Source organism: Ornithorhynchus anatinus, chromosome 1 (genome assembly GCF_004115215.2).
Source record: "Ornithorhynchus anatinus isolate Pmale09 chromosome 1, mOrnAna1.pri.v4, whole genome shotgun sequence".
NCBI lineage: Eukaryota > Metazoa > Chordata > Mammalia > Monotremata > Ornithorhynchidae > Ornithorhynchus > Ornithorhynchus anatinus.
In genome coordinates, this window is record NC_041728.1 from 119,980,952 (window position 1) to 119,997,739 (window position 16,788).

A 16,788-nucleotide genomic window follows, 5' to 3' on the forward strand; every position below is an offset into this window, starting at 1 on the left:
AGTAATTGATTGAAATTGCCACTTTTTTGTAAAAATATTTGTATGTCTGAAGGCAAATCTTGTTTTAAAAAAAAAAATAAGAAATCTGAGTTCTCAGTTGAATCCTAATTTTATTAGAATGAAAACCATCTTTGACTTTTTGAATCTACTCTTGAGGTAGCATATTTAAATTCACTCAAAATGTTTTCCCAGATTTTTGCTTTCAGACCATTTTTTTTTCCCCAGAATTTAAGATTTTGGCTGCTACATCACTCATCTATCATCTTTGACTCACCTTGGGCTTCCTTAAAATTTAAGAACCCCAAAGTCAGTTTTCCATATACCAAAAACCTGGAATTTGGAAATTTAGCATACTAGATGCCCTTGCTTGCTTTCTTAATGTTCCAGATATTTGGGGTATATATTATAATGGCTAAAACAAGCATTCATTATCATTTGTTTAACAGGTGAATTTGAGATGTTAATAAGTAGGGTGGTGGAATTTTTTATCTAAAGACTTTATTATAGTCATGTTGCTTTGGTGTCAGAATATTCTTCTTATATATGTTTGGGAGGAACTGTAATAGAGACTTTAACTGCTTTTATCACATAAACTAAAAAATTCCCACAAAGAAACAGGAAGTATAAATTTTAAAGTCTTGTTTCAAGAGTATTGTATGCTTATGTTAGGGCATACTTTCAAAAGATAGTCATTTCTTGTTCCTGAGTAAAATTCCAGAAGAAAAATAACCTTTCTGCTATATTCTTAAAGAAAGTATTGTGGTTTAGGGAATTTTTTTCATCTTCAGTGGATGATGACCAAATTTTGTTTGGGGGTTTTCAGTATTTCTGGAACCAGAAATCATAATCTCACATTTGGTTGCTGCCCTTTTCTTTCTTTTTTGCAAAATACAAAAAATGTATCTTACTATATGCATGATGTGTCTAATTGCAAGATAAAAACCACTAACATATGGTTGTAATGTCTTGTATCCACATTTTAGCACAATATAATACTCTTTAAATGAACATTAAACATAAAATATTTTCAAAAGGTTCCTGCATGGGGCTGACTCCTACTTTTATGCAGTCAAATAGGTAAATAACATTCATCACCCACTTTATAAAATTAACATTTAAAAATACAGTGAATAATTTTCTGTGACCCATCTTGTGGAGTTCCATTATCGGAGTTTAAGATTTTGGTGGTTTTTATTTTTCCATTTTCCAAGCTCCAAGATTTTGTTTAAACTCTGGATTCAAATGTAAACTTTGGCAAAGTGTGACTTTCTTGGAAGAAAAGAAATCTTAAAATGAGGTCAAATTATAGCTATAGGAAAAATATTTCTGTTTTCTTTGGATTATTAAGAGAAAATAATTATTTTTAAAACTTTTCTCTCAAATGTGAAAGGATTTTTTTCCTTCACCAAAAAAAGGAAAGTACCATCTAGTAGTGGATTAAGGATGGCAGTCATCTTTTTTAAAAAAAATAGTATTTAAGTGCTTATTATGTGTTAAGCAATGTTCTAAGCACTGGGATAGATAGAAATTAATCCGGCCAGATATAAAGTCCTCTACTCAAGCTGAGATGAAATAGTGGTTTGGCCACATGCCCTTTAAGCGTCACAGTTAAGTCTGAAGTAATTTCAGCATTTTAAGTGTAACATCATACCATTCTTTTGCTGATTGCTAGGGGTAAGAATAAATTGTATCGTGAGTCTCTTCTCTTTCCAAATCTCTAAGAAAGGAGGCATCTCAACCCTCAAATAGGCTCTTGCACACACCAAATTAGAGATAAATTTTGTCTTATGCTCTTGAGTTGTCTCCAACCCATAGCGATACCATGGACACATCTCTCCCAGAATGCCCCCACTTGCAGCTGCAGTCATTCTGGTAGTGGACCCATAGAGTTTTCTTGGTAAAAATATGGAAGTGGTTTACCATTGCCTCTTTCCACGCAGTAAACTTGATAGCTGTACTGAATTTTTATGCCGAAAGGCAAGTACATCATAAGGCAGTATAACTTAAGGAAGCAGCCTTCAAAACTTACAACCCAGCTATTATTACAGTTGATTTATAAATTCTTTTTCAGAGGCCTCTCCAGAACATGATGTTGACTATATCCCCCCTTATTGGGGCTATAAAATGTAATGTTTCTAACTTTATTTCTGGCTCTTATCTCTCCTGGACTTACAGATAAAGTTGTTATAACTTTATGTGCTGATAGTTACATTCTTAAATTTAGAATCTTTGTAGCCAGATTTTGCATTTGCGTCCCTGTGTTTAGAATTATATGTGGATGCTTTCAAAGAGATCTTGTATGATCGCTTCATCTATTTCTATGGCAGCTCTTTTAAGAGTTCATTCAGCGTACATTTTCTTACCTGAAAAAGCGCTTCATATTATTTTCCCCTTCTAGACTGTTCCTTGTTGGCAAGAGAACGTGTCCACCAACTCTGTTATATTGTACTCTCCTAAGTGCTAAATACAGTGCTCTGCACATGGTAAACTTTCAGTCAGTAGGAATGATAGTGTAGCTTTTTGTTCTTAGATAATCTTATAAAAAGCAAAAACATATGGGAACCTCCCTAGTTTTAAAATGTTGTCATTGTTGGTATAGATGCCTATGTTTAATTACACCATATTTTAATCACTTATTCTGTGAGACTGAAAATGGAATTATCAAATCCTAAATTAAAAAGAGACCTCTAACAGTCCACTGCTTGCTCTTTATCTGTTGCATCTGGTGGGATTGCATTTGCTCACACTGCTAAAAAAGTGACCAAGAGAGCAGCCTGCTGATGTAGAAATTATTTTGGTGACATGAGGAAAGAGAAGAGCCCCATAGAATCTAGAAATTTATCAATGACTCATAGTTCTAAGTTTGTTTAGTCTAATTTTAGACACCAGCAGTCATATTGGACTTTCTTGATCCATACTCTTCCAAATCAGTCAGCCAAAACACTTCCTCCTGTGGGGGTCTTAGGAGTAAATCTAGCTTTTTAATACATGGTGAGGACTATTCCACTTCCTTTACTATTTTGAATTTTGTGTTTCTGGTCACATTTATTGTTTATCATTAACTTGAAGAGTTTATGTGCTTCCTTTTCCTTATTTCTAATCAATCTATTTTCCAACCCCCTTGCCCTCTTTTCATATGATCATTTCCATTGGTCATCTTGTGGGTATTTTTACCCATCTCCTCCTTTGCCAGTGAGTTCTACAGGAGACAGCGCCTGTATCCAATCGTATTTGCTGGTATTTATCCCAACGCATAGCATCATGCTTGGCACATAGACTGTAAGCTTTTTGTGGGAGGGAATGTGATTCCCAAATATACCTCTCCACCACCAATGGTCTCCTTTTCTGAAGTCCTACCTTCAGGACATATCTATGTGGATGTCCCATCATAACTTCAAATTTAACATGTACGAGACAGAACTCCTCGTTGCCACTCAAACCCTGTCCTCCTAATGTCTTTCTCTTCACTGTAGACAACCCCTCTATCCTCCCTGTCTCACAAGCCTGTAACTTGAGCATTATCCTCCACTCATCTCTCTTATTCACCCTGCATATTCAGTCTATCACCTGTCTGTGGGTTCCATCTTCCCAGCACCATTAAAATCTGCCTGTTCCTCTCCATCCAAGCTGGTACTGTGCTGACCCAAGCAATTGACTACCGCATCAACCTCCTCACTGACCTTCCTACCACCTATCTTTTCCCCACTCCAGTCCGTACCTCACCCTTCTGCCCAGATTATTTTTTTTTTGAAGAAAGTTCAGTCCACACCTCCCCAGTGGTTGCCAATCCGCCTCCACATCAAACAGTACCTCCCTACCTTCAACTTTAAATCCCTCAGTCAGCTCTCCTCCTTATCTTACCTCACTGATTTCCGACTACAAACCAGTTTGCACCCCTGGCTCTTCTAGCACCTACTTACTCACCACGGTATCTTGATCTAGTCTCTCTTCCCCGGCCAACCTCTTGCCCACATCCTCCCTCTGGCCTGGAGTTCCCTCCCCCTTCCTGTATGACAGACCATGGCTCTCCCCACCTTCAAAGTCTTCTTAAAAATCACATCCTCTCCAAGAGACCTTCCCCAATTACGCCTTCATTTCCCCTACTCTCCCTCCCTTCTGCATCATCATTAAGTGCTTAGTGCAGTGCTTTGCACCCAGTAATCCCTTAATAAATACGATGGGATGAATCACATATGCACTTGGATCTGTAACCCTTTAAGCACTTGATACTCACTCCACCTTCAGCCCCACATCACTAATGTTCACCACTGCAGTTTCTTTTAATGTCTGTCTCCCCTCTCTAGATTGAGTCTTGTGGTTAGAGAACATGCCTACCACTCTCCTAAATGCTGAGTACAGTGCTCTGCAAACAGTAAGCACTCAATAAATACCTCACCTTGCTACTTTCTTACTACAACCCAGTCCATACAGTTCGTTCCTCTATTGCTAATCTTTTCACTGTACCTCGGTCTCATCTATCTCACCGCTGACCTCTCCCCCACATCCTACCTCTGGCTAAAACGCCCTTCCTCGTCATATCAGACAGATAATTGTTCTCCCATGCTTCAAAACCTTATTGGAAGCACATCTCCTCCAAGAAGCCTTCCCTGACCAAACCCTCCTCTCCTCTTCTCCCCCTCCTATCTGCGCCGTTCTTACTTGCTCCTTCATTCATTCTCCCTTCCATCCCCACAGCACATATGTATAATCTGTATATTTATTTATATCAATGTCTGTCTCCTCCTGTAGGCTGTGAGCTCGTTGTGGGCAGAAATGTGTCTGTTGTTATATCATACTCTCCCAAGCGCTAAGTACAGTGCTTTGTGCATACTAAGCGCTCAATAAATATGATTGAATGAATGAACTATTCACCTACATGGAAGAAAGAACCCGTACTCTTAAACACTCAAGAAATTCTCTTGCTTGATGGATTTTAGTTGTCTTAGCTTTGATATTAATAACCAACTCTCTCTCTCCTTCAGGCCACAGAGGAGGTTTCCAAAAATCTCGTTGCCATGAAAGAAATCCTTTATGGCACAAACGAGAAAGAGCCTCAGACAGAAGCTGTGGCACAGCTTGCTCAAGAACTCTACAACAGTGGCCTTCTCAGCACCCTTGTAGCTGATTTACAGCTCATTGATTTTGAGGTAATAAAATCATTTCTCACTGCCATTGCCAGATTCAGGATTGCAGATTAGGGTGGGGAGGCTTTTGTTTGGGCTGCTTTGAACTACTAGGCAGTAGTGATACTCCACGCCTTCACTAATTGATCTGTATTATTTTGGCAACTGCTAGCACCAACTTTACTGAATCCTGAATAAACTGTAGGACTGACATCCTTGGGGAACTTCATTTGTGGATGCAAAAATCAACCCAAATTAATTTCGTGCCCTCTAGTAGAAAAAAGGTTTAGTTAATTGGAGGCTCAGCACAGCAGATGGAGCTCTTGAGTGAATTTCTGATGGTTTCTAATGCCCCTGCAGAGTATTACAAACAGGGGGAAAAAATGGGCAGCATCAGATATTGCTACCAAAATAGTGCAAATATTTTGGATATCTTCTCTTGTCACTGTGTCAGGCATTTGGATAAAATTGCAATGAAATCCTAACGTAACTAACTTTGTTCTAATGAAGTAATTCAGCACAGCAATATTTGTAAGATGCCAGCTGAATGCCACTGCCTACGTAGCTTTCAAATTCCAGGATAGTGACCCGTGAAACCCAGTATAACGTAAGCTCTCCCTTCATTAAGTAATACTGGGAGGGGATCTAAAGCCCATGGTGATTAAGGTCCATGTAGCAGCAGCAGCAGCAACCAGTTGCAAACGTAAATTCGAGCCCAAAGAAGCCTAAAACTCTGTTTTTCTAGCCATAGTGCCCTACTGCTCCTTGGATTTTATTTTCATATTTATCCCTGATCTTGTCTCTTATGGTTTGTGGGTTCTTGTTTTGTCTTTCCTTATGTGTCAACCGTCAATGTCCCGTCCCCCTTTATACTTAGCTTGTAAGTTCCTTGAGGGCCAGGGACCATATCTAATTCCTTCCCAAATCATAGTAGAGCACTTTGCACACAAGTGCTATTGCTGCTGCTAATGGTACAGGACTTGGAAATAGGAAGGCCAGTTACACTGCCTCCCTTGCAGTCATTCATTCAGTTGCATTTATTGAGTACTTACTGTATGCAGTGCACTTTACTAAGTGCTTGGAAAGTACAATGCAACAATAAAGAGAGACAATCTATGCTGACAACTTTATGGTCCTGTTTCACATGCCCAGAAACCACCTGAAAATCGATAGCAGAACCATGAGACCTGGATTTGGAAATTTGGAGGTGCTGAAATGAATTTTTGAAAAAAGACATGAGGATGGTTTTGAATTGCTTTAAATTCAGTACTCAGAATTTCATGTAAATTATAGGTGCCAGTGCAAAATAGCCTTTGTATTTTAATGCCCACTATACCTCTTATATTTATTTGGGAAGAAACATGTTTAAAGATTTTATTTCCATCAGGGCAAAAAAGATGTGGCTCAAATTTTCAATAACATCCTCAGAAGACAAATTGGTACAAGGACTCCCACCGTTGAATACATCTGCACTCAACAGAATATATTGTTCATGTTATTAAAAGGGTAAGTACCTTGCAAAACTGTATTCTCTAAAAACTATGGGCCATTGGAGAAAAACGAAAAGGGTGACAGATATAGCGAATACCTTAAACTTCAGTTTGTTCAGTTCCTTTTTCCACAGGTCTTCATCATAGTTTCCTAAAAGAAGGATTAGAGCGTAAATATCAGTAAATACAAAAGTAAAACCCCAACGGTGATGAGTCTATGAAATTTTGAAAATACTTGTAACAACTGTTTGTTCTATCCAGAGCTAACCCTTTGGTCATATAATACGATTGTGCTTTTATTTTCTCAGTATAAGCTATTCTTCTTAGCTCTAATCTGTAGTTATGACACACTGATTTTGTGAAGAAAAAGTAAATGAGATCTAATTCACAAAATCTTCATTGCTAAAAAATTATGAGGGCTTGGTCTGACTTCTTGAATTTTGAGGAATCGTCTGATTCAAGCTTTTAAGTTGAATATTCAAAATAGTATTTGCTTATAATAAGGCAATAAAATCTGTATAATTGAGTGAAGATTGATAACAGGAAACTTTCCCCTGTCAATTCAGGTTTCTCTTGCCTGATTTTACAACCACAATTATAAATGTGTTTGGCAATCAGGGTATTCAGTTTTGATCCAACATTGTTTTTTAACCTGTCATTTGAAACTCGCTTGAGTTTATGCTCCCATTGTACAGCAGTAGAGCATGGTAATGGTGAATTTGAAGCAGTTACAAATCCCTGGTAATGCTAATGAAGTTTTGGTACGGTGTAAAAGAAACACAGTGCTATCCCAGAATTAGAAGTAGTAAATTGGGATGCAGTCAGCTTGAAACAGGTTTGGAGTGTTTTTTTGTTTGATTTCCACAAACCTTGAATTTCACCTGAAGTGATCAAGTCATCAAGTCATTCCCTAACTCCACTTATTCCATAAACCTTTGGTTTTATCAACCACATTTTTGGCATCTGCAGCTGCTTTGAGCCACATATTCCCCCCCATCTCCCTCCGCCCCCCTCCCCCCACCTCCACCCCAGACCCTTGTCCCTCATGTTTGGCGAAGGAAACCTTTATAATCAACTAAGTACATGCTTATAATGCAATCACCTTTATTTTATAATGTGTTCAGTAACTAATCCACTAAATTTGGTAATTCACAGTGCATCTCCCTGGAATTACTTCTGGATTAAGTTTATGTTTGGTAGTCTATCAATTAAAAACTAAATAAAAAAAATTCCTTCCTCATCACTGAACCTACTTGATTGGCAAGGTAACCTACAGTTATTCCATACCATGTTTTGGTTTTTGGGTGGGGGGGTTGCCTTTTTTTTTTCCAGTTTTTAATTTTTTTTTTTTTTTACCAGCTGTGGGTATGGTTTGCTTTTCTGTTCTTAACTTTTCTAGTGTTCTGTTAAATAGGTGAGTAAACCTGCCATTGGCTTACTCTTAGTTGGAATAAACCTGCTTTTCCACTTCCTAACTTTGTGGGGCCCTTACTTCCCAGTGATTCATATCCCTGTGGGTGCACATTACCCCACAAGTTCATGCTTGTGCAAACAAAGCATGATTTGGTGCATGCCGTGCATGCCAAACCGGGCACTTGGTCCTCCCTGTTCTTACTTTAGCAGCATTGCTACATCAGAGTGTCATGCAGAACTGTTTTTGCATCAGTTTTACTGTAGCAAGCTGAAACTCCATGTCTGAATAGACAATGAAGTGTCATTTTGGTGCCCTTGGAAACAGATTGTGAAGGGTTATTGTGTGCTTAAATTAGAAAGCGCACTTTTACTTTGGCTAGAAATGGATGATTTCATTAAAGGAAAAAAAAGTTAATTAAAAAGGTGACCATCTTGGAGTTTTCACTTAGGTTAGGTAAGGCATAATATGAACTTCATTAAAAACAACCAGGTTGGATATAAGAGAGATTTTATGTTCCAGCTTTAAGTTGTTGAATTCCTGTCAGCCAATCTTGACATTTGTCCTGCAAATCGTGGTTGGATTTAGGTCAGGTACATGGTTATTATCCACTTGTATTGCTTTATGTGATTTGCTAGTGCGAATGTGCTTTTTAAGTAATAAAAGCAACTGGGTGTTTAGGTGTTGATGGGCACAGCACTCCAAATTTTGCATCTTAAATGGGAATGTATCCTTTATATAGAATAGATATTCACTTAGTGCTGTTGCGAAGGTGTCTAGCCCAGAGCCAAACTTCTTGTTTTTAAATAACTGTAGTCATCCTTTTATACCATCCTTCTGAGCTGCTTGCTGACTTTGAAGAATGACTAGGCAAGCAGTGAATCAATCTGTCAATCGATCAATGAATGAATGGTATTAGTTGAGCACTTACTGGGTACAGGGCAGTGTATTTACTAAACGTGTAGGGGCAGGGGCTGATTGCAAGTAACTAAAGTCTGGCAATGAGCCTGTACTAAAGGATGATCAACTACTCTGGGTAAACACCCTTTGTTTTGGATGTCTAGGTGACATATTGCCTCCTAAAAGCTTTTTAGTCAGGTAGCAAATCTGAGCCTCATAGAAGGAGAGTTAATGTGTTTTCTGGTTTCACCAAGTTTTAGTCTTTGCTAAGTTCTTGAAAGCACCATTTTCAGCATTGTGATCTAGCAAATAGAATGATACTTAAAAAAAGATTTCATTTGATACACCTGTCAGATTCACGGCATGCAACAACTTATAGTCTTCGATTTTGCAGTGTAGAAGTTGCATGAAAATACTTTTTTCCATTTGTAATAGGAATAAACAGCTTTACTTTAGCTTTGGGCTTTATCTAAAATGTAAAAAGTATCAAAAATAGAAGTATAAGTGATATATGCTGATATTACACTAACTTTTATTTATATATTCAGTTTCATGGTTATCATGTGATTTGTATTCATCACCAAAGGTCAACACCACATCAATTTCCAAAGTAGATTCTATACCATTGAAGATTAACTATCAGCTTGTTGGGACATTGTAGTACTGTATTTTTATTTATTTATTTTTAATTTTTTTTACTATTCTGAAGTTGCACATATGAATGTGGTAATGAGGGGTTTGGTTTTTATTTTGTTATTTTTTTTTAAATAACATTATAATATATGTTCTTCCTGAAGGTACGAATCTCCAGAAATTGCTCTAAATTGTGGGATTATGTTAAGAGAATGCATCAGACATGAGCCACTTGCAAAAATCATCTTGTGGTCAGAACAGTTTTACGATTTCTTCAGATATGTTGAAATGTCAACATTTGACATCGCTTCAGATGCATTTGCCACATTCAAGGTAATTTGTCCATCTAGTTGAAGAAAAACCGCAGCGATGTTTTTTTCTCATTTTTGTCTTTCCTTTATACACTAACACATAGTCAGCCCCACAGATTAGATCTGTCTAAGGGATGTGAGAGTGCTTCTATTTCAGTTGGTCCCCTAGCATTTGAAATCACAAGCTTCCTGCTCTCACCTACCCCTAGGCTGAGTGGGCCACACACCATTGCCCTCTAAAGAAAAGTGGAGCATACGTATGTTATAGAGCCTTGTTCTGGCTGGAAATGGGGACTCTACCGGTTCTCATCCTACCTTTCTGACTTCTCCCTCTGTCTTTTTTTTTTACTAGCTCTTCTTCTGCCTTTTTCCCTAAAGTGTGGGTGTCCCGTGAGGCCTTGTTTTGGATCTCCTCTCCTCGTCTACCTCAGCTGGCTTTGGGAGCTAGTCGGCTTCCAGGGCTTCAACTTCCTCCCTTGTACAGATTACCCATATCTGCCTCATTCAATCAGTGGTATTTATTGAGTACTTACTGCGTGCAGAGCACTCTGAGTGCTTCAGAGAGTACAGTAGAAAGGATTGGGTAAACCGGTACCCTGCCCACTGTCTAGCCCCAACCTCTCACTTCTGCAGCTTCACATTTCCCCTCGTGTCCCCAGGGTATTATTTCATGGAGAAGCAGTGTGGCTCTTCTGGAAAGAACAGAGGCCTAGGAGGCAGAGGACCTGGGTTCTGATCCTAACTCTGCCACCTGCCTGCTGTGTGACCTTAGACAAGTCACGTAACTCCTCTGGGCCTCAGTTTCCTCATCTGTAGAATGGGAGTTCAATTTCTGTTTAGACTATTTAGACTCTGAGCCCCCTGTGGATCAAGGAATGAGGCCAATCTGTTTATCTTGTATCTACCCCAGTGCTTGGCACATAGTAAGCACTTTACAAATACCATTAGCTATGCCCCACTAGCACCTGAGGTTCAATGTTTTCCTTCCCAAATCATTTCCTTCACCTCCTTTTATCATCTCAGTTAAGTAGCCTACCACCCTCCCTGTGTCTGAAGCCGCAACCTCGGTATTAATTATCTTTGACTCCTTGCTCTCTTTCAACCCTCACTTTCTTTCCGTACTATAGCCTCTCAAATGTTCCTCCACAACCTTTCTTAGATCCCTCACTTCCACTCCATGCAAACAGCTACCAAAACCATCCAGGTGCTTGTTACTAGGCTATAGTATCAGCTTCCTCACTGGTCTCCTTGCCTCTGTCTTCTCTCATTTCCGATCCATAATTCAGTCTGCTGCCTGAATCATTTCCCTAAAATATTTTTCTGCACATGATTCTTCACTCCTCAAAAACCTCCAATTCTTCCTTGAACCAAGCAGAAATTCCTGGTTGTCGACTTTAAGGACTTTGTCAGCTGTCTCCCTTTTTCATATCCACTCTCCTCCCCTACTACACTGCAGCTCACATTCTATTTTCCTTTCAAGCTCACCTTCCACAGCGCATTGATCTCAACTGTCCTATTTCAGACCCCTTGTTCACACCTTTCTCTTGCCTGGATGGTGCTAGTAATGATATTTATTAAAAGCTTATGTGCTCAGCACTGGACTAAGGGCTGGGGTAGATACAAGGTAATCGGGTTGTCCCTCATGGGGCTCACAGATGTAAAATCCCCATTTAACAGATGAGGTGACTGAGGTACAGAGATGTTAAGTAACTCGCCCAAAGTCACACAGCTGACTAGTGGTGGAGCCGGGATTAGAACCCACACACTCTGACTCCCAAGCCTGTGCTCTTTCCACTAAGCCACGCTGTTTCTCTGTAACCCATATCCTATATCACTGTATCCTAGTGGATAGAGCCTGGGCCTGGGAGTCAGAAGGATCTGGTCTAATCCCAGCTCCACCACTTGTCTGCTGAGGGACCTGGGGCAAGTCACATCACTCTTCTGTGGCTCAGTTACCTTATCTGTAAAATGGTGATTAAGACTGTGATACCCATGTTCGTTCATTCAGTTGTATTTATTGAGTGCTTACTGTGTGCAGAGCGCTGTACTAAGTGCTTGGAAAATACAATATAGCAATGAAGAGAGACAGTCCCTGCCCACAGCAGACTTACAGTCTAGGGGGCAGAAACAGACATCAATATAAGTAAAGAGGCAACAGTATAAATAAATATAATTATAGATATCAACATCTATACATACGTGCTGTGAGGTTGGGAGAAGCGGGGAAGAGCTATGGGATCAAATCAAGGGAATGCGGAAGGGAAGCGGAGCTGAGGAAAAGGGGGACATATCAGTCATGGAATGTGTCCAAGCTGATTAGCTTGAATCTACCTCAGCACTTTAATACAGTTCTTGGCACATAATAAGCACTTAATAAATATTATTAATAAATTTTATGTGGCAGCTTGAATTTACCTCAGTGCTTAGTACAGAGCCTGGTAAGTAAGTGCTTTACAAATATCATTAACAAATGAAAAGCAAAAAAACAAAAACCTCTTAACTTTCCCCAACACCTCTAGCACATAGGTTCAGGCAGACCTTCATATGTTGGTTTCTGAACACCTATCTCCTTTCCTTCTGTCCATTTGCTCTCTTTTGTGTTTTTTTTTGTGCCCGTCTCCTTCATTAGAACCATTAGATTGCAGGGTACTTAGTGGCAGAGATTACCTTCTAAGAAAGATTGTGCCTTCCCCCTTGACATGTCTTGAAATTCTCCAATTTCTCTAAAGTACATCTCCTACAGAAAGCCTTCCCTGGCTAATTTCTCATCTCCCCATCATATATTCCCTTCCTGTTGTGTTACCAAAGCACTTGAATCTACCCCCTGCCCCCAGAGTACCTATGTACATATCTACCACCTGTGACTTTACTGTCTCTCTCCCCTAGCAGATTGTACTAAAAATTGTGATATTGAAGTGCTTTGTGTCAAGCATTGTAGTATGCCCTCAGGTAGATCCAAGATAATCAGGTCAGAAGCATACCTATCCCAAATGGGGCGCTCAGTGCAAGAGAGAGAGAGAACAGATGAGAAAACCAAGGCACAGATAAATGAAGTGACTTGCCTGATGTCACCCAGCAAACAGGTGGCAGAGTTTTGAGATTGGAACCCACCTAAAACCCCGACTCTCCCCTCCCATCATGGACTCTCCTCCATTGTTGCACCCCTGACTCTGCCCTCCCTGCACACAGAAAACAATCAATCAATTAAATTAATGGTATTTATTGAGTGTTTACGTAGTGTAGGACACTGCTTGAGAGAATGCAGTACAACAGAGTTGGCAGACCTGTTCCCTGTGCACAATGAGATTACAGTCTAGATGGGAGACAAACATTAATATAAATAATTTATAGCTGTGTACATAAGTGCTCTGGGGTTGAGGGTGGAGTAGATGAATACCAGTGGCCAAAGGGCACAGATCCACGTACATAGACATCGCAGAAGGGAGAGGGAGCTGGGTAAAAGAGGGCTTAATCGGGGAAGGAAGAGATGGGACCTTAATGAGGCTTTGAAGTTGAGGAGAGTTATGGTCTGGGGTATAATGAGGGAGAGGGAGGTAAAGGCCCGAGGGAGGATGTGGGAAAGAGGTCAGCAGCAAGATGGATGAGATTGGGGCACGGTGACCAAGCTGGCGTTAGAGGACTGGATTGTAGTAGGAAATCGGTGAAGGGAGGTAGTAGGGGGAGAGCTGATTGAATGTTTTAAAGGCAAGGATAAATAGTTTCTGTCTAATCCAGAGATAGCTGGACAACCACTGGAGGTCTTGATGAGTAGGGAGACACGGACTGAAAAATTTTTTTTTTTAATGGTCCGGGCGGGAGAGTCAAGTGTGGACTGGAATGGGGAGAGACAGGAGGCAAAGAGGTAGATGCAGTAATCAAGGTGGGACAGGATAAGTGCTTGGATTAATGTGGTAGCAGTTCAGATAGAGAGAAAAGGGTGGACATTAGCAATGTTGTGAAGGTTGAACCAACAAGATCTGGTGACAGATGGAATATGTGGGTTAAATGCGACACATGAGTCAAGGATACTGCCAGGAGTATGGGATTGTGAGATGGGAAGGATGGTGGTGCTGTCTACAGTGACAAGGAACTCAGGGGGGAAACAGGGTTTGGGTGGGAAGATGAGTTCTCTTTTGGATGTGTTAAGTTTAGGTGTCAGTGGGACATCCAGGTAGAAATGTCCTGAAGGCAGAAGGAAATGTAAGACCACAGAGGAGGAGAGAGAGGATAGGGTTGGAGAGGTAGATTTGGGAACCATCTGCATAGAGAAGCAGCGTGGCTCAGTGGAAAGAGCCCGGGCTTGGGAGTCAGAGGTCATGGGTTCGAATCCCAACTCTTCCTCTTGTCAACTGTGTGACTGTGGGCAAGTCACTTCACTTCTCTGTGCCTCAGTTCCCTCATCTGTAAAATGGAGATGAAGAGTGTGAGCCTCACGTGGGACAACCTGATTACCCTGTATCTACCCCAGCACTTAGAACAGTGCACTGCACATAGTAAGCGCTTAACAAATACCACCATTATTATTATTATTTTTAGAGATGTTAGTTAAAGCTGTGGGAGCAGTTGAGTTCTCCAAGGGAAATGGTGGAAATGGAAAATAGAAGGGAACCTAGCACTGACCCTTGAGTTACTACCACAGATAGTGGGTGGGAGGCAGAGGAGAGGCCCACAGAAAAGCCTGAAAAGGAGTGGCCAGGGAGATAGGTGGAGAACCAGGAGAGGACAATGTCAGATAAGCCGAGGTTAGATAATGTTTCCAGACGGGGGTGTTCGACAGTGTTGAAGCCATGTGAGAGGTCAAGTAGGAATAGCATGGAGTAGAGACCCTTTAGTTCGACAAGGAGGAGGTCATTGGAGATCTTAGCAGAGTTTCTGGGGAGCGAAGTGGGCAGTGCATGTAGACAGTTCACTCAAGGAATTTGGAGAAGTGTGGCTGTAGGAAAATGGGTGATAACTGGAGGTAGCTGTGAGGTCAAGGGAGGGATTTTTTCTGTTTTATGAAAGGAGTACCTGTGCCTGTTTGAAAGCACAGAGGAAGGAACCATTTGAGAATGATTGGTAGAACCTGTTGGCCAGGGATGAAGGAGGGGGAGGGGGCAAGTATTTTTCTGAAATATGGAGAGTTGAAGGGCAGAAGGAAGGAGGGACTGGAGATGACCAGAGGAGATTTTGGAGTAATCACTCCTGATTGTTTTATCAATAAAGTATGTGATTAGGTTATTAGGGGCGAGAGATGGTGGAAGTGGTAGAGCAGAGGGTTTGAGGAGGGAGTTAATTGTCTTATACAGTTAGCATGAGCAATCTAAGATCACAGTGGGCAGGAAGCATGTCTGCCAACTCTGTTTATATTGTATATTGTATTTATATACTCTCCCAAGAGCTTAGTATGGTGTTCTGCACACATTAAGCACTTAATAAATACGATTGAGTTATTAAAGATGAAGAAATAATAATTTGGGCGGAGGGGAGGGCAGAGTTAAAGCAAGCAAGTATGAACTTGAGTTGGATATCAGCCTCATGTCTGGATTTCCACCAGCAGCTCTGTGCAGCTTGTGCGAAAGAAGGAAGGAAGTGTACTGTGAAGGTGATTCAGGGTTGTGGGTTAGTGATTTGAGATTGGCAGAGGGGCCGGGGAACAAGGGAGTTGAGCTCAGTAGTGATGGTGGTGTTGAGGGCATCAGTTTGTATATCAAGAGAAGGTAGTTTGGATATGGAGACCAAATGGGGCATGATGACTTTAGAAAATTGGAGAAGGTCCAGAGGTCGGAGGTCTCTGTGGAGGAAACAGAATTTGGTGGGATAGGTGGGAGAGAAGGCGAGTGAAGAGGTTGTGGTTGAATAGATGAATTCCTGAGTCGGTGAGGGTAGAAATTGTACAATGGCTAGTGATGTCGAGCTGGAGGGTGTGTTCAGGTTGGTGAGGAGGTGAAGTAAGGTGGAGCAGTTAGTCAGTGGAGGTGAGGAGTGAGAGGAAGAGGGCAGTGGAAGGGTCACTGGGAATATTCCCATTGATATTGAAGTCCCCAAAGATCAATCAGTCAATAAACATTGTTGGTTGATTCCATAGACCAGACTGTAAATGGGCCTGGGGCCTGCTCCAGGGAGGCCTTGCTTCACATTTGCAGCTCTGGGAATTGTGGTCCCCGAAATCTAGGGCATCAGTAGTGCAGCATTTATCATATAAATGCAGCAGTATCTAAGCTGCAATGTGGCCTGCCCTTTCTCCTCCTCCACCTCCCCATCTCCAGGTGGTGGATTTTGAGATGAGGGTCCCTATAACTTAATCTGATTCAGAGTTGGGTCTCCCCAAGGTTCAGGATGTTCAAGATTCTGAACCATGCCTAGTCTCTGCAGAACTCCAGCTAGCTTATTGTCCCCATTTGATTGAGTGCCCTGCCGTGCTGTGCCTCCCACAGGCTTTATAACTCTAAGGAGGTTGTCGAAGGAACAGGAAGGACACTGGGGCCTGAGGAGTGAGCGAGAAGGCTCAGGAGCCAGGGAGGGCCACAACAAATGTTGGGAGTGATGGAATGCAAACTTATGACTTTGATGGAGTTTCCACATGAGGAGACGTATTCATGAGGTTTTAAAATTTTCATTCTGTATCTTTTGAAAGTGGTTAAATATAAAATGTAATATCCTGTGGTAGTGTATTAACCTTTGTCCTTCAATTTATCATCAAGAGCATCTCCAAATACAAAAGTCTAGAAATAACCTTTTTTGCAAGGAATTTCAAGTAATTATGTGGTGCCTCCTGAAAGGAAATGTGGAATGAATGACTAGTAGAGAATTATTAATTTTGAAGAGCAGTTACAGAAACCTCTTCAAAATTTGAGAAAACTTGGTCATATTCAGGGGATGATGGTGTGAAGTGCTTTAACTTAATACTTTACCCAGGAAATTGAATTGTAATAGAGTGA

The 16,788-nt window shown here is 40.8% G+C and overlaps 1 protein-coding gene across 2 annotated transcripts in view; it reads left to right on the forward strand.

Annotated features, from left to right (window-relative positions):
• Positions 1-16,788, forward strand: part of CAB39 (calcium binding protein 39) — an 80,033-nt gene that overhangs the window by 49,937 nt on the left and 13,308 nt on the right. For both annotated transcript variants that reach the window (XM_029065480.2, XM_029065472.2), the window contains exons 3-5: positions 4,983-5,147; positions 6,511-6,629; positions 9,722-9,890. In XM_029065480.2, coding sequence (XP_028921313.1) covers positions 4,983-5,147; positions 6,511-6,629; positions 9,722-9,890 — 453 coding nt within the window. The remainder of the gene's footprint in view (positions 1-4,982; positions 5,148-6,510; positions 6,630-9,721; positions 9,891-16,788) is intronic.